The following is a 19151-nucleotide window of genomic DNA, read 5'->3' on the forward strand; positions in this document are numbered from 1 at the left end:
CTTGGCGGAAACTTTTCAGAAAGGTTGGAGGCCATGTGAGTGTAATGTTTAAATGTCTACATACTTTTGGCCATGTAGTCTAGAAACAGTACAGAAACCTAGGAGGAAACCTGTGAAAATTGTCCCTATATGTGTCCAAATGTGTTTACCGTGCGTCCTGCCTCGTTGTTGTGTCGGTTCATCGCTGAGCGAGCATCCGGACGATTCTCTCTGGCGTCGGCGAACTCCCTGGACACCAGCACCCCGAACTCTGCGTCCTCGCTGCAGCCGCCCCACTTCCAGCCCTCCCCGGGAGGCCCTTTGTGGTGGGAGTCGCAGCCGCACATGGTGGACGTTCCCTCGGCGCAAGAGCGCGTCACCGCAAACGCCACGCCTGCTGAAGCGATGGCGTGGACGAACGCTGACTCTCTGGTTGCTGAGAGAGACGGGGAGAAAAAGAGAGAGAGACATGGTGTCAGTCTTGTGTTAAACATGGACAAGGATATTTACCGCTCCAAAATCCAGACAGACGTGATGAAATGGATACCTCGAGGCAATAACCTTTTAACGCAACATTTCATCTGTGAGGAGGCACATTTATGTACCAAAGTGAAAAACAAGATGCCTATGGAAAGAAACTTTAACCCTCTCTTATTTTACAATCTGTAATCGTGGTTCGCGGTATTTACCATACAATCATCACGAGCGATGACAAACAGGACACATGAAGGAGCCGAAAAAGCAGAGTCCCTGCAGTGTCATCAGCCCATTGTGGTTGTGTCAGGAGGGCCTAACGCTCAGTGGGATCTCAGTGACCTCCTGTCATCCCTGAGGTGTGCTGCTTTGCATCTGGATAGTGTTTCAGGAATGTTGTCACCCCCTCCTGCCCGTCCCTGCTCAGAGCCCAAGGCCTTCTGGTGAAACCTAGCAGTGTGTCGGCCTGTTTCTTTTTTTACGCCGAGGGATGGAGTTACGCCTCCTTTGAAGGCAACAGCTTATTATGTAACCAGACACCATTGTTTCACAATCACAGCACACTTACCATGGCTCACACATTACACTCCACTAGCTGTGAAACACACACACACACACACACACACACACAGGTAAGGGGATGTGTCTGTAAGCAGTGGCTTGACTTTTCAAGGGCATTCAGTGGCCTGAGTTCCTGATCTGCACAATTGCGTGATCTGAGTTTTGAAATTTGTACGAACACGACCAGAGAATTAAAGCCGTATTTTGCAGACCGCAGTGGCGACTAAAGCCAGAAATTCCTCTGCAATCCCGCTGCCAGTGAAGCTTTCAGGACCCAATCGGACTTCTTTACAAGCCACAGACAGTTTACTGATGTTTGGCTGGAGGCTAGTCATATTTTCCCACCCCGACTGTGTCTGAAAGCAAAGTAACAAAAACAAAAACACCTTTTTTGTGGATGCCTGCAGGGCTGATACGATGCCACAAGGGTCAGCATTCTAGGTGTTTAATGATTTATTTTTTTTTTCACGTACCTGCATTTCTGATAGTTTTGAGTGTAACGATGCTCATAATTTATAGGCTGAAAGGTCAGATGGACTATTTGTTGTGGAAATTTACAGATGTCAGTAGTATCTGAAAATAATACAAACTGAACCATATGTTCAAAATCTGTCATCTCAAGATATATATCAGTTATGGATAGATGGATGGATGGACGTTTCTTGGATTTCAGCACTTTGCTCTGATTTTGGGACGTTTCTAGGATTTCTGGACTTTTCTCAGATCTTAGGACTTTTCTCAGATTTTAGGATGTTTGCTGGATTTTAGCAGGTTTGTAGCACTCAAGGACATTTCTTGGGTTTTAGGACATTTTTCAAATTTTTGGACATTTCAAGGATTTCAGGACATTTGTGGATTTTAGGACATTAGGGGCTGAGCAAGGACCTCTGTCCCATGGGTTGTAAGATATCCTTCACAAGCACTTTTTTTTGGATAAACAAGCTCTATTTTGATGCTGTTTTACGCGCTCTGGCACTTTATGGATACTAAAGGTACTTAAATTGATTTAAAAAAATGACTTGGGGGCCACCGGCACCCTATCAGGGGCCAGATTTGGCCTGCAGGCTGTAAGTTGAGTATCACGGAGCTAGACTCTTGCTTGTCTACAAAAACTGTATTCTCACCGTTGATTCCCAGTAAAATGATCCCGCTCTGGTCTAAATCCCCAGTGAGTCCTCGCATGATTGGATGACACTCCGTCCTCAGGTTGGGCATCCCTGCTCACCCTGGCAAGCCTAGCTGGGCCCTCCACAACAGGGGCCTGTGAGCCCTGGGCCCCTGGAGCTCTGGCTGTTAGCCATGGCTAGCGCTGCTTCTGCTACCTGCTGGGCCCATCAATCCGCCTTTGTTTCCCTTGTGTCACACTGTATTATCCACACAAAGGGCCCAGCGACTCGCGCCCCCGCAGCCCCGCTCTGCCCGGAGCTGGCATTCCCTAAACTCCCTAACCCCCCCATCTCCCCCTCCTCTCTCTCCAGCCACCCCTCCGCCAACACCCTGAGCTGAAATCCCATACACCACCACCCACCACAGGACCTCCACCCCCCACTTCCTCCAGGCATCAGCACCACCACGGCCAACACGCCGCTTTAAGGTGGCTTGGGCTGGTGGTTGGTAGCTCTCGCTTCCCTAACTTTTCCATTCATCACTCCCCAAAGCACTCCTCTTCCTTCCTTCCCTCCTTCCTTCCTTCCCTATCCCGAAGTGCACACCCGGAGTAGGTTGCGAGAGATTCCCTTTCAGCCTGTTTTCATGACAGAGTCAAAAGGGCGTGTGAATGGGGCGTCCGTGGGAGCTGGACTGTGTGAGGCGCGCACTGGTCTTCATGCACAGTAGGGGTTGAGCGGAGCCCCCCGGCCCTTTTCTATTGCCTGTAATCTCATTTGGCCTCCCCTCTCCCTTTTATTTGACTGAGGAGCTTGGACTGCTCACACTGCCCATTTCTGCCCAGATTCCTTCCCCTCTGACACACAGGGTAATTCATTTCCAATCAGCAGCCCAACTCACAACACACAAACGTCTACCTTCATAATTAGGGACCGCAAGGCCTTAAGCGGGACACCTGTGCCTGTTGTTCTGCGCTGTCAGGTTGGGCGGGATTGTTTAAAGCCGTGGTTCCCAACTGGTCCAGCCACTGGGTCCAGATTTCTCCTTAGTCATTAGTTTAAGGTCCACACGTAAGAGAGATTACCACATATTCAGTTTTATGTGGCAAAATGTTAATAACATGTGGGCTTAAAGCAGAATGAAATATTACTATAATTTGATGACACTGGGGCCATAGCGTGGACCTCTGTAGGAAAGAATTCACCATAAGTTTTTTTAGGAGAACGCATCTTCCAAACCCTCAAATTTATTGCTTTGTTTTGTTTTTTCCCTTCAAAATTTTTGGTGATTTTTAAAAACTTTTAACCATTTTTTTTCTTAAAAATTTTGACTTTTTTTATTTAAAAAAAAAACAACCTCTTGGCAGTGATATTTTTTTCTTTAAATTTCTTTTGATTAATTTAAAAACATATTTCAACAATTTTCTTTTCCTCTAAAAATGTTTTCTGATTTGTTTTTCTTTAAAACATTTTGATTCTTTTGCTCTCAAAACTTTGATTTTTCTTCCTAAAAGATATTTTGGCTGTTTTTCTTTTAAATGGCATTTTTCCTTTCTCTAGAAAAGTTTTGCAGTTTTTTTAAAAAAAAAATGGCTATTAACAAAAAGCCTTCCAAGCCTACTCTCATTTGTTTGGTGAGGAAAACACAAAACAAAAAACAGGTCACATAATACCAAGAACAGGGCAATGAAACAGTTACTGTTCTCAGAAAAAAACCCTCTCTCACTCTACAGCATGAAACTGCACTTTAAAATAAAAGCTCTCTGCTGCCACAGTTGCAAGTCATTAGCGGTCCAGTAAGAATGAACCCACTTTTGGGGACGAAACCCACCAGTTGGGAACCACTGGTTTAAAGGACGCAGTTAGAGCAGCGATATCTTACAATTAGTATTCTGCGTGTGGAGCGCCTGATGGATGTCTCCAGTATATCAGCTGTACTTGTCAGGTTTTGCTGATAGATTTACCGCGTTGACCCTCTTTCATGTAGCAGAGTGTAAACACGGTTAGGAAAAGAAGCCGCTGAAGACGAATGTGGCACCGAAGGTAAAGATGGATGGAAGTTGAATAATGTGTCAGTGCTTGTACCTGCACTCATTTCTCAGTGCAGCCAGGAAGGTGTATATTATTGTAATTGCCCTAGTTAGGCGTTTGTCAGCAGAAGCCCAGAGAACAGGCAGTGCTGAGCCTTAGGGTGTGCGTTTTGTAACAGCTTGCAGTAGCCTCAGCCTAGTTTCTACAGTAGCAAGTTGTCTGGCAGCGGCCCAGTCGCCAGAATAAAATGTAGGCTTTGTATGTTTCTGCAAACCACAGATATGTTACATTTGTATGTTTCATACGGATGGCATAGTTCAGGTTACATGTGCATGAGTTTCTCAGCAGGAGGAGGAGGGGACGGTGGATGGTGAAACACCTCAGTGAGACGGCTGCAAAACAGCAGAGGACTGTTTGAGAGAAAAGTGGGTGTTTTTGTACAACAGTTCGGGACTTTTCCAGCCATGTTTGTAACAACAGAAGCGAGTATTTTTTAACATCATTTCACGACATGTCAATCTCTAAATATAGCAGCCAAAGCAGGGTGTTTTTTTTATTTATTTTTATTAAATAGGACAGTTTAAGCGTTAAAGGGAAAGAGAGAGAGGGGATGACATGCAGCCAAGGGCCGAGGTCAGAATCGAACCCACGGCTTCTGCAGCGAGGATGCAACCTCTGCACATACCAAAACAAGTGTTTTTTAATGATCGTAGCGACAAAGGCATGTTTTCTTGTTTGTTTTTATGACGATTTGGGACATGTCCAGCAGTATTTTATCAACAGAAACGTATTTTTCACAACAGTTCGAGATATGGGATATGTCCAGTTTTGCGACATAAGGGTTTTTCATTTCCTGGGAAATTTCCTACCATTTTTGTACCGAAAAAAGTGGTTGATTTTTAACATCAGTTCTGGACACGTCCAGCTGTGTTTGCAGGCTGGTTTTTATCACAATTGTTTAAGACATGTACAGCCATTTTTATAGCAACAAAATCTGGGTTTCTTTTAAAAACAATTTTGGGATGTGTCCAGATTTATTTTATCAACAAAAGCAAGTTTTTTTCATGATAGCTGGGGACATTTCCAGTTGTGTTTGTAGCTACAAAAGCGGGTAATTTGTTATGATAGTTTGGGACATGTTCGGCCCTTTTTGTAGCTACAAAAGCTGGTGTTTTTTTATGACATTTTGGAGCATGTACAACTGTTTTTGTAGTTTCAGAAGTGGATATTTTATAATGACAGCTGGGGATATGTCCAGCTATTTTTGTAGCAACAAAGAACTACAGTTGGGAATGTCAGGTTGTATTTTTCACGATAAAAACTGATATTTTTTAACGAGGGATCGGGACATGTCTAGCTGCATTTGTTGCAACAAAAGCAGGTGTCTTTAAATGACAACTTGGAATATTTCTAGCTGTTTTTGTAGCAAATAAAAGCAAGTTTTTTCTAATGATAGTTTGGGATATGTCCAGCTGTTTTTTATAGCAAAATGTGGTATTCTAAGCCAAAACTCCAACCAAGTGGTTCCAGTGTCTAAATCTAAACATTAATCACGCAAAGTCACAACACTAAATTGAAAACCTGAATTTTCAACATATCTGCCTCACTTGCAACATACAATTGTAACATGTCCATAGTTAGTTAGTTAAAATACAATGCAGAAATGTACGATGCCAGCATTTATTCTGGGGATTGGGTTGATACTGTAAGCCTTTAATATATATTCAAGTATTTACAAAATGCAGCCTTAAAGATTTAAGGCCTTTTTTTAATCATCAGGCTCTTGTGAATAATTTACCTTTGTCTAGCACAGGGCCGAAGATGGCCAGGTTGTCCTTGATGGTGGTACAGTTCCACCGGCGACCCCTAAACTGGTGCTGGCACTCCTGGATCCCCAGTTTGACGCCTTCTGCAACGCTGGGCATGATCTCTATGTAGTTGCGACAGAAACGCAGCTGCTTGGGCACCAGGCCGGGGATAGAGCCGCACAGGATGGGTTGGGAGCCCAGAGACGAGTACTGCTGCCCGAGGGCCAGGGACCTGCGACAAAAAAGAGAGGGGAGGGGAGAGGGAGAGAATCGTTAAGGCAAGTCTGCTGCACATAAACACATCTCAATAGAAAGACAATATGACCAAATGAGGTTTATCACAGCAACCAGAATTAAAATGTCTTATCCTTTGCTTTTAAGGGTTTAACAGGTTTGGCCAAATAATCCCTGACTTGATATCCAAATTTCTGCAGCTGTGGATGATGTTATTAAAGGCTTCTTGTTTTAAACCCTTTGAAACCTGAGCATTTGTTTGAAATTTTTCAAAAACATGAGGAGGAGGCAATGAGCAACACATTGGCCCCAAAAAATAGCAACAAATTTATAAAATGTTACAAGAACATTTTCTGAAAATGGAAAACAAAAACCAGAAAATGACCTGAAAAAAGGGAAAAATAATAACAAGATGTGGGGTTTTTTCCGTAACATAATTTCAAATATATAATATATATAATGTTAACAAAGTTAGTTTTCTGGAAATTTTTCCTTAGTTTTTGTTAGTTTTGTAATAATGCTTCCCCCTTTATTAGAACTATTTTTTAGGACCTTTTCTTCACCTTTTACTGATTTTACTGTAATTTTTGGGAACTGTCTTGCCAAGTTCATCATTGCCTTTTTAATTTTTTTGAAGACATCAAATCTATGCTACGGTTTCAAAGGTGTTTTTTTTGGGGGGGGGGGCATGTATATATATCCCAGTGTCAAAGTAAAGTGTCCCAAACGTTTTGCATGCTGGTATTAGCAGATAATTCTCAGCCCTGGTGTTTTTTCAGATTTCATGGGATTTAGGAAGTGAGAGCGCTCGCCTCACAATACAAGTCTGTGCCCTCCATGAACTCACCCCCACAATAGCACAATGATGGTGACCTGCCAGCGAGGCCGCCATGAAAGGCAACCTGCTCTTTGAGCGGAGACCACTTCTGTATTCATTCATCTCAGGTTTAACTGTGGCTGTGTGACGGTGCAATGATTCATACTCTGAGTGTTTTATTGACTTATCTGTTTAATGTAGTTTATACTAAGAGCTGTTGTTTATTTTGTCTCTTTTCCCTGCAGGAGAAGGGGGGGTTAATAGGCCCACTTCAGGGCAGGGATACAAGCTATTAGCACTGACTTTTCAAAGTGTTCCCACTTGTTAGCATACACAGATATGCTGATCTAACAGATAAAACACAAGGAGCTGTCTGCGTAGTTTGGAAAAGCCCCTTCTTACAATATCAAATATATGACTACACCTGCCCCTGCAGTTCCCTCGTTAATTTGCGGTTTTTCCCTCTGTAGTCGATTTGATAAGTATGACAGCATATACAGCCGAGCCTTCTGGTGATGGACGAAAAACAGCATATCTGAAGAGGTGTGCGCCTCACCAGAAGGCTCGTGCAGATGTGCCTAAGCAGGGATTAATCACCACAACGAGACAGCCGAGATCAGCTTGTGATGCCAGAAACCATTATAGTTTCATTCAGGTAATTAATTTTAATTGCTTTCTATTTCTCTCGAAATAAAAGAAAGAGAGGGAGAAAACATGTTTGCCATGCCCATGTTTTAACATGCTTTCTGTGATGACAAGCTCAAACAAAGTAGCGCAGTTTCTTTCCGAAAGGTCATGCATTTACTTAAGGATGTCGAACTCAAATTTCTTGTTTATTTATTGCTGGAATCACCTAAAGAGACGTAAAGGTTTCTGCAAGGTTTGCAGTCTTAACCCTTTGAAATCTGAATCAACATCAGTTTTCTTGTGCTGCGTTCAGATATCTTCCACAAGCATTTAAACCTTTGAAACTTTAGCAAATTGGTTCGATTTCTTTTTAAAACATTTGCATGAAATGTCTTGAAAAAGTGTGAGAAAATCAGTAAAAGGTGACCAAAAACTGACCTGAAAACTTCTTGTTAATTTTTGCGTCATTTTTTATGTTAAGTTGCTCATTGAATTCTCTCCAGGTTTTTGAAAGACAGGACGCTCTCAGACTTAAGGACGTTTCTACAATTTGGGGACATTTCAAGGATTATTGGAAGTTTTACCGATTTTACGACATTTCCAGGATTTTACGACATTTCTGGGATTTTAGGATGTTATCAGGATTTCAGGACATTTTTAGCGTTCCAACCCTCTGTCGGGGGTACGGGGGATCCTCCACTGGCACTTTTTTTGATAAACAAGTGCTGTTTTATGCACTCTGGCACCTTATGTATACTAAAATGATACTTTAATAACTTTACTTATTGTGAATTAGAAAAATGTTTGCCACCCGACAACCTATCAGGGGCCAGATGTGTTAAGGTGAGTATTGCTGCCGCAGAGATTGTCAGCTTATTTAAATACGTAAAAATTTTGGTACAAACGTACCCACCAGTGTAACGTACAGCCTTCAGAGATTTACTCATCAGACAGTAAACCTCCCTGCATTTGGCGCTCGGTTGGTGTGAATTTTGGACCCTGGTTGGGACCCTCCTCTGGAATATTTTGAGCATCAAACACTTATTTCCTTCGCTCTGGTGCATTTTAATGCATCAATTTCTGCTTTTTCTGCATACATGTATGGTGGAAATGTCTTTCATATGTCAAAATAGAAGTCATAGTATTGATGGGGTCACGTCTCGTGTGTCCCCACCCAAACTCTACACCAATGGTTCAACAACAGATGTGTGATTTGGGTGTCCACAGGGTTAGCGATGTGCTGCCAGCAGCTCTGAGAGAAGAGCTTCACCAGTGCCGAGCAGACTCTCCAGCACTTGGCGAAGTCTGCGGCGGACAACGTGGCGCTGGAGGCCATGAGAGGATCATGGGGGAACAATTGCCGCTGATCAGATCAGAGCGCCACTCAGGATGACCTCAGGACCCCCGCAGGGCGCAACCCAATCACAGCAGCCACTGACTCTGACAGATGAGTGCAGCGCAGCGCCCCACCCCAACACAAAAGTCAAGCCATTGAAGTCACAGAGAAAAAAAAATCCCCCTTTAGATAGGTTCACAGCTCATGTGCGCTTTTCGCTTTCGACATATGGCTACCACCAAAACCCTGCCCCCCCCCCCCCCACCGCCCCCCCCCCCCTCCCAAACACTGTTTTTGATCTCAGGTGAGCATTGTTGCAGCAGGCTCGCAGGTATCAAGCTCTGCCGGCGGAGCTCACGCACTGGGACATGAGGCCGAGTTGTTTTGCTTTTACAGCTGGTGTAATGGAATATACGATGATCACATAATCAGCCATAAGCCACTTGTATTGTTGGCACGGACTGACGCTCATACACAACAAACAATTCTTAAGTTTCAGCGTGAAAGCCCGTCTGATTACTGATCTTCAGCAATGGCACATAAACTATTCAAAAACTTTGCTTCGCACACTAAAATCTGACAAGTTTATCTGACCTTAAAATAATCTTAGAAACCGATTGCTTTGAAAAGGAAAGTTATTATAACCATGAATCTTAATTTATGTTTACATTATATCTAATTGTAAAGTTTACTCAAAATTCGGGCATATTTACTCAATTTTGTGAAGTTGTTGCAACTTAAAAATGTCACTTATCTTGTTCTTTGTAAGTTTTCGCAACTTCTACAAACCAAGTTAATCTTGACAAACAGGATTTTACCAACAATGCACTTTAAACTCAGAAATCTAATCTTACTTTTATGAATCTAGAAAAAAACAATTGCCTTGATAAAGGGTACTAAATATAACTATTAGTTTTAATTTAAGTAGATTTCATATCTAATTATTAAGTTTAGTTAAATTCTAGTTGTATTTACTTAAATTTGTGTCGTGTAAGTTATTGCAATTAATAAATGACAAGTTAATTAACTTGTTCTTGTAAGTGACAGCAACTAAAGTTTTTAAGTAAGTTGGTTGGACTTAACAGAACAGTTTTATGTATTTTTACATGTTGGTTAAAGCTTGAGTATAAAAAGACACAACATAGAGAGTTAAAATCTTTAGTAAAGTCAAAGAAAGATTTAGTCTCAATATTTCTATTTTTTTAAAGATTTGTTATGAGGCTGGAAAGTGGATTTGTTTCAATTGTATAAGTCAAGGCATTTGGTTTCCTGGGTTTTTTAAAGCAAAATCAACTTGTCAGATTTTACAGTGCAAAAGGAAAAATGAGTCTCTTTCATATCCAGCTTAATAATTCAAACTTAAAATGCAGTTTTGCCCAATTTGATGTTCCCATGCAGTTATTTGATAGCGCTCATCAATCTCATTCGTGTTCTTGTCTCAAGTTTACCCAAGCGAAGGCAGCCACATGAGCTCATCTGCCATTCCCAATCCCACCAACATCTCTGAGTTCAAGTGTTGCTGACTTCACTCCGTCTGGTGACTGAGTGACTAAGGGCCTTAATTACACTGTCTGCTATCCTGGTTGCTGCCCATTAATCTCTGAGTCGTGGGATGGACGGGAGTGGGTGATGCCCTGCACGGAGCTTGGATTTGAACCCTGCTGCCCCAACAACTTTCAAAGGAAAACCTCTCCCGCCCCTGTGAGCTATCTCTGTAGTTACGCCGGTGTGCCGACTTCAGCAGGGTTCCCACAACTTTTCATAGACAAAATTTCAAAGCTTTCCATGACCCTAAATTCTTATTTTTTTCTTTGGGCCAGTTGCTCAACATTTTTCAAAAATATAAGATTCAAACATAAGCTCAGTGTCCCCAATGAAGTATTTCAGGGCTGTCAGCAATATGAAAATCCAACAATAGTTTCTGTTTTTACAGTTTCTGTATGTGATAAGAACTGTCATTGTTGGTGTTTTTTAAAGAAAGCTTGCCTTCCCCATCTGTTTTTGGGTTAAGTTGTTTTTATAAAGGGAAAAAATAATCAATTTTTAAGTTTTCTAAAGAAATTGCCAAAATTTTAAAAAAGAAAAAAAAACCCATCAGTTTTTTTTTAAGAAAACATGTCTTCCAAACTTGCTTTCTTAAAAAAATCTCCCAAAATATTTAAGCATACTATAAAAATTGACTATAAGTTTTAAAAGAAAAATATTGCCAACATTTAAATCTATAAAAAGAACAGGGGAAAAAAGAAAATGTGACTTAAAAAGTCAATTTTTTAAGTTTTCTATAAAAATAACACAAAAAAAATCACCAACATTTTTTTTAAGACTTAAAGTAAAAAGCTAAAGTAAAAACAAAATACAGCCAATTAAAGTGGTACAACCCCTCCCCTAAAGCCAAAAGTGATTAAAAATGATTTGACATGCCTCGTTGACAAACATAAGGGGACAAATAAAACAGCTAAAATGTCACACGTCGACGCATATTGAAGCTACGTTGCATCGTCAGCTACAGGAAATAAATTCAAGGTTATGTGACATTAACGTACTTTAATTTATTATACTAAAACATTTCCCTATTTTTTCCCAAAACTTTCAAAGACTTTTACTAGTTCCTGACTTTTCCAGGCCCGGAAACTGTGATTGTGGAAATCCATGACTTTTCCAGGTTTTCCTTGACCGTGAGAAGCTTGTTTCAGGTTCTGTTCAGGACAACTAAACCGCTTGCCCACCACTCCGACATATTGGCTCAGCCAGTGAATTTGGGATTTCTGATGGAATCAATTATCTAACCGCATGGGACTTTGTGGTGGACATAGCATGTTTAGACTACAGGCTGCGGATCTGCCAGCCTATTTGTCTTTGTTTGCGAAGGATGTGCCTCACTTGATCTGTATGGACAGATGAGATGAAAGGGATATCTTTTTGGCTAGGTGCTAATGAGAGTCTTAACCCTGAGGGGTTATGAGGCGTATCGTGCAAACAGACGCATGCATGCAGACCACATGTGAGCCACGCTGATCCTGCCTGCTTTGCCTCACTTCTCGGAAGCCACGAGCAACGTGTCTCAACCGAGTGAGGGAGCAGCGGCAGACGCAGAGACCTCCACAGAGGCAGAATGCCGGGGGAATCTGCTGCAGGGGACGAGACGAGCAGCACAGCAGCAGCGAGCGGCAGGGCTTGGCAGGTGCGTGCCCAGGCAGGTCCATATGGGGCCTCTGCTGGCCTGGGGGGTTTATGGCTTGGTTGGGGGTTTTCTCAGTGCCTAAACCGGGCTGATGTGAAAGTATGACGGGCCACTGGAAACCACAGAAATGAAGCAGAGGAAACAAAGGGATTCCACCACACACCTCGCTAAAGAGTGGAAATTCACGCAATCAGGAGCGTAACACTGTCAACAAAAACGTTTGGCTCTACCGCTCCCAATAAATCACCACTACAGTCTCTGCAGCTGGGTTAGGAAAGTGAGGATGCAGCTCGGTCAGTGTGCTTTTTGCTCTTTGAATTTGCCTTTCAGAACAAGAAATGGAAAAAAATAATAATTATTCAAAATCATTTTCAAAATCCAAAAACAAAAAAACAAGCCATTTTTAGTTTTGGGGGTCAGAAATATAATATACAGAAAATGCTACTTAATTTGTACCCGGTCCACTTTCCCAAAATGACAGGAAGCCAGGGGACAGTCTCAGCAGCCCCATAAATGTAAAGGATTTTAGTACATTTATAGGATTTTTTGATGTTTCTGGGATTTTAGGACGCTTCTACAATTTCAGGACGTTTCTGGGATTTTAGGAAATTATGGGCTAGGCTAGGACCTCTGTTGGGCGGGATCTTCCACTGGCATTTTTCTGATAAACAAGCTGTATTTTGATGCTGTTTTATATAATCTGGCATCTTATGTATACTAAAAGTTACAAAAAATCCCATTGTGCATCGCTTTACTTTTATTGTGAGTTGAGGGGCCTCCTAACAACTAACTGGGGGCCAGATTTGGCCCGCTGGCCGCAATTTGAGTTTCACTGCATTGAAGTGTTAGAACAGTGTGTTCAGTTTTCAGTTTTTGCTTCTCTTGCTAATTCTACTAATTTGATTTTGGCCCCATGTATTGAACCAGGTTTTGTTTTTCCCCAGCACAACTTCTGGTCACAGAAAATGAAGAAACGGCTGTTGTTTTTTACTTTACTTGATTTTATTTTATTTTATCTTATTAAACAAATTTTTATTCTGTATATTCCATTTATTACCCCGAAAAAAAGCTTGTTTTTCATTTTTGAATTTTGAAAATCACATAACTATTTTTTTTCTGATGTCTCTGTTTTTATTTTGGATGTTTTTGAGCAGGAGTCTTGTACTGTCAGAAATATGCTGCAGCTGCCATATAGTGGGAGGTCAGAATTACAGGGGTCAGTGTGTAGCACATGTCTGTGCACAGATGAGCTTTCTTTGTGTGACGGCCTCCGATGTCCAGGGGCACAAAAAGTACCAGGTGACCCTCTGAACCTGTTGAGCAGAACATGACATCTGACCTCACTGCCTTCAGCCTGATGCCTACAGAAGCAGCTTGAAGTTCATGACCAGGGCCCGGATACACGTATGTGGGAACAGGGGTGCTGATCTCCGGCTTGTTGGGTTCATTAATCATTATGATCAGGTGCCTGCTCATCTTTACAGTTCATGTGATGGAGCACTTCAATATATCTTGTTGGAGTTGCTGCTTATCTTCAAGTGAGGAGCGTGAAACAAGTTAAACCGATGTAGGCCCTTTGCACTGTTTTGACCTTGGTGTAATAAATTTAGGATCCTTAAAAAGCAGCTTAAAGTGCGCGAGCAAAACATAACAGAGTCATCTACTTGAGCACACACAAACACAGATGGTTCTGCAACTAAAAGTTACATTACTTTAATCCCTAAAAGTACATTATACATTGTATATGTGTTGGTAGAACAGGTTTTCTATTACTTAGAGAATAATTGTATTAATTTTATTTGCATAGCTAACAATCTTAGCCTCAAAATGTGTCAGAAATATGTCGTGGTGGTCAAAACAGGTTTTATTTGACTTAAGGGAATCATTTTATGTATTTTACTTTCATAACTTTAAAACTTTGGATGTGTCTTAGTCTCAGAGTGTGCCTCCAATCACCTTTTCACATTGAACTTTTGCACTGATTGTTTTAAAGCTAAGTATTTATCTGCATTCATGCAATGTTGAAATAATCAAAAAAAATTTGTTCCCAATTGGAAATTCACATGAACGCCACCTCAAGGAAAAATAACATCTAAGAAAATAGTGATACGTGACTTGCCGAGTTAATGTCAAATTACACAGAAACATGGCATGCGAAAGAAAATGTTGATGTTAACATGTTTTTTTTTTTTTATTAATATATTTCATATAAATCTTTTCTGCATGTAATTTCTATTAATTTCTATTGTGGTATTTTTGTCAATGGGTGATTAGTTAAGAAAGTAATTTACCAGCATTAACCCTAATTTAAAAAATAAAAAATAATACATATAACTAATGTTTTTTTTTTTTTTTTAATTTTTTTTTCATGTTCACAGGGCCCATTCAGAATGGACCCACTTTTGGACCGTGACCCACCAGTTGGGAACCACTATAAGCAATAAAATACACGTTTTTTAGTTGCATCAGTGTTGTTTGTACTTTTTGATTTTTTAAAAGCTCATGAGCACATCAAAGTCGGAAGAATGACTTTCAAATTTAGGAAATGGGACTATCCCACGTACTTGAACGCACCATTAATATCCTCCTTAACCATCATGTGGAACACATCACCAAAATTAATTATCTTTTAAATTATTATCTTGAATAATCTAAAAAAATATATATTAATATTATTTCGTATGATTTAATTTTTTTGTGTGTGTCGTGCACAAAACAAGTCAGGAACTAAGTAATGTGTCACTTCCGGCTCCCATCTTTGGTCAGAATACGGAAAACCGGCTGGATTCATAATTTTCGCTGGCACGGAGCAAACATTTTTCGTTGTTCACTATTTGGATATCGGTAGAAGAACCACTGAGGAATCTGGAAAGTTTTCAAAACAGTGGTAAGTTTCCCCAAACGAACTGTCATACATATATTTTAAATGTATTTAGCCTTGAGAAAAACAAACTAGCTTTATGTTAGCACCGAGCTAACAGCTAGCGTCATTAATTACTGCAGCTAACTGTTAAAAGATGATTTATGCAGTTACATGAATGCTGGGAAAAAGGTGTCTGACGTACTTTTAATCATTCTACCTTTTTCGCGTGTCAAGAGATAGGCTGTTGCTGTACATCGTTTAGTTTTCGTCTGTTTTTGTAGCATTTAGCAACATAAAAGTATACAGTATTAGTAACGTTACACTTCGACTCGCTCGCGCACCGAACGTTCGATCTCCTCTACTAGCTCGCGCACTAGGCACGTTAACTACAGTGGGCTACGTGACAGTGGAGGAGAGTAACTAAGTACATTTACTCAAGTAATATCACTGTACGTAAGTGCAATTTCTATTTACTTGTACTTTGCTAATATATTTACATTTTATGCTACATGATACTTACGCTCTGCTACAATAGGAGGCAATAGTTTTACTTTTTACTCCACTACATTTGTTTTAGTGCTGCAGATTATTGTGGCCTACAAAATAAAAGTCACCCAAAAAGGCAACACAATTATCTCCACCTATCCTACATTATAACATCACTCGTGGTAATTCAGTGATATAACATGTATGTCTGTGGAGCTAGAGAGGCTATTTTTTTTTGGTTGGGAATCCAGGGGACGTGTTATATTTGAAACACTGTGGATTTGTCCCCCTACATAAAATCATGAAAGCTGCAGGAAGTTTGTAACCTCAAAAGCAATAGTTGCAGTCTGAAATAAAAAGGATAGAAGATATAGCAACTATGCATTACTAAGTACAATTGCGTCTCCATTAACCTGATGCAGAAAAGGCACAAATTGGCGTATAAAATTTACCAGAATGCAGGAAATGACATATGTAGCAGCCTCAGGAAACCAACTAATAGTCGAGGCCGAGACCGGGACTGCTTTAGTTGTCTGACTGGCCAACAAATAAGATTGGCTGAGATTCAAAAATAAAGTTATAGGCGCATGCACAAACTAGAAGTAATCAAAGAAAATCTAAATAATCTCAGCAAACAAAGAGTGCTGTCAACAAAACAAACGGATACTCACTCACCCTCTCTACTGCTACTAGAAAATACATAGGTGACCAACTCTTCCAATAACTGCAATCATGAAAACAATAATATCCTAAAACACTAACAAAAAGCATGCTGCATCCCAGACTTTCCAGACCCTTATAGACCTGTATCTAATCAGATGTGTTTCCCCAAATGTCAGAAAACCCCCAAAAAACACAATGCCCTTGCTCTGCAGTTACCCATTGTGCATAACACATACTTTAACTTTCTGCACTTAAAGTATATTTTGATGCCGTAACTTTGTACCTTTGCTTGAGTATGAATTTGAATGCATGACTTTTACTTGTAACAAAGTATTTTCACAGCATTGCTACTTTACTCTAAATAAAATCACATTACATATCACATCACATGTCATGCAAAGCTGCATTACCTTTTGATATAGCTTCAAAACCCAAGTAAAGTAAATATATTTTCTGTCTGAGTTGCTACTATTGTATTTGTTGTTCTTTACTACTAAAAGTACAGAAGCAGAATGGCCCCTGTCTTTGCTATGTTACATTATAACTTTGGTTTTTAAAAAGAAGATTAACATACATGCAACATTTTAAGGTTGTAGCTGGCTGAGGTGGAGCTAATTATGGGGAAGTTTGTTTGATAAAAATGCACATTTTATACGTTTATCTCATGCTTTGTGCGGAAAATCTAAATCTGCAAATAAATTGTAGCTATCACCTGTTTGTAGTGGAGATAAAAAGAGCAATATTTATGTGTGAAATGTAGTGGAGTAGGAGTCCAAAGTAACATAAATTTGAAATACTCAAGCAAATATCTCAAAACTGCATTTAATTACAGTGCACTTTGTTTGTTTTAGCTGTAATTCTCAGTCTTGAGCACTGCTCTGAAATGCACAAATTGAGAAATGTTGTACATTCAGGTTGTTTTGACTGAAAGTTGCAGTGGTTTGTAGTTCAGAACAAATTGCAGTGTTGAAGTGGCAACCAAAGTATGAAGGAGAAGCATAGAGGAAAAGCAAGGGATTAGAGAGCCTGTCACAATCCATCCCTCCATGCATTATTCCTTAGGCACTGTTTAAAAGCTCATGGAAACCAGCGTGCATGTATGAAGGCAGAGTGAAATACACGGCTGTGTTGCTACTTGTAAGCTCCTACTCCCAACGTGGTTATCACTGAGATGATGGCAAGAGGTGGGATGCCTTATTCAGTTTGCTTGCTCTGTGCAAACATTTTAAAAGCGTTAATTGTTGCAGGACTTGCTGAAAACTGCTGACATATGATCTAATGATATCATTTTCTATTCAGTTTCATCAGAAGTTGGAACAATCTCCAGACTATTGCTTTTAGGTCAAGAGGAGGCTTGGAGCTGATGATGTATTCAGCTACACCTTGTTTGTGCAGAATTAGGGCTCAGCTTTAATGCGGTAATGAGTAAGTCATCAAGTATTTTATCTCCTCTCTTTTATTTTTGTAGCAAAGAGCATTCACCCTTTAAAACCTGGATTGCCACTTTTCTTTTGCTGCATTCAGATGTCTTCTAGAAGTATTTAAACCTTTTTATCATAAGTAAATTGGTCTTATTTCTTAAAAAAAAAAAAAAAAGAAAAATGAACAACTTGGCAAGAAATGTCCTGCAAATTTAAAGACATTACTAGATTTAGAAAATTATTATTTCTTTTAAATTGGGAAAATGTCCAAAAACCTACATTAAGAGTTATCATAATTATAAATTTAAAAATTATTTTTACGGAATTATCATCATTTTTCCTTTCCAGGTCATTTCCTTTTTTGTTTTTCTTTTTTTAATTGCTAATTTTCAGGTCAGTTTTTGTAATTTTACAATTTACATTTTTTAAAAGACAGGAAAATACATCCAGACAGCTATGATTATAAGCATACCTATATTTGTAAAATTATTTCATAGAATTATTATAATTCTTAGGTAATTTCTCTATTTTTTATATTTTTTACTTAACATTTTGTTTTTATTTTTGACTTTTTGTTTGTTTTGTTAATTTTCAGATAATTTTTACTAAATTCTTGCAAATTTTTGTATAATTTTTTCTTTAGTTGCTCATTGCCGTCTCCCAATGTTTTTAAAAGAAATCAAACTAATTTGCCCTGATTTCAAAGCACTGAGGGATTCAATCTGTAGTAACAGATTTGATATTGGCTTCACATATATTGAAATGTATTTTTATATTGAAATATATTTTCCATTATTGACAGTGGGTTTCAGTCATTTTCAGCTGTGTCTGAACAAGTTAACTTATTTCATTAAAGAGAAATTAATAATGTTAGGCTTATTTCGGTTTGGTGCCTGAAGCGCTGAGTCCTGAGTGTGTGCTGTCACTTCCTCTGTGAGAGACATGCTCGTGAAAAGGCCTTTGCAGCAACAGACTGCGAGAATATTGTTTGCATTAAACTCCAATCTACCTCTAATTTACCTCTATATGTTGACGCCGCAGCTCAACTTGTCAGATTTGCCCCGAGGACATCGTGTTGCTAAATGAGGCCCTGGCAGAGCAGTCGGAGACATGCATTGAAAACACTGCCATCAGAATTTCATTTCTGAATCCCACAACTGAGTCCGCAGAGAGATAAAGACACTCGAAAGAGAGTAAGTGGGCCAAGGAAAGTTGCCGGCTTTGCCCGAGGATGGGACTTTTCCTGGTGGAGGCTGGAATGCAAAGCTCCTGTCTGTTTTGTTGTCTTCTCTTTTTCTTTGGCACACTTTTGATTTGTAGTCCAAGAGCTCCTGGCTGATCAGATAAAGAACGACAGGACCCCTGAAAAATGTTCCAACCTGTTCTTTTTTCTACCTCCCCTCCGTTCCCCTCTCTGCAGACTCTTGCAGAGAGTGCAGAGTTGGGACAAGGAGCCCCTGCAGTCACAAGTATGGAGACGTGAAGAGGGAAACTGAACAGGGTGTAAACTTGTGAACCTGCCTGTCAGAAAGCAAATCAGAGCGACAGTAGCTCTGCACACACT

The 19151-nt window shown here is 40.1% G+C and overlaps 1 protein-coding gene across 1 annotated transcript in view; it reads right to left on the reverse strand.

Annotated features, from left to right (window-relative positions):
• wnt3 (wingless-type MMTV integration site family, member 3) overlaps positions 1 to 19151 on the reverse strand; it is a 36038-nt gene that overhangs the window by 7789 nt on the left and 9098 nt on the right. The window contains exons 2-3 of the mRNA XM_042508013.1: positions 5950 to 6191; positions 150 to 415 (exon numbers count right to left, since the gene is read on the reverse strand). Of these exons, the coding sequence (XP_042363947.1) occupies positions 150 to 415; positions 5950 to 6191 (508 nt within the window). The remainder of the gene's footprint in view (positions 1 to 149; positions 416 to 5949; positions 6192 to 19151) is intronic.

This window comes from Plectropomus leopardus, chromosome 19 (genome assembly GCF_008729295.1).
Source record: "Plectropomus leopardus isolate mb chromosome 19, YSFRI_Pleo_2.0, whole genome shotgun sequence".
NCBI classification, from domain to species: Eukaryota; Metazoa; Chordata; class Actinopteri; order Perciformes; family Serranidae; genus Plectropomus; species Plectropomus leopardus.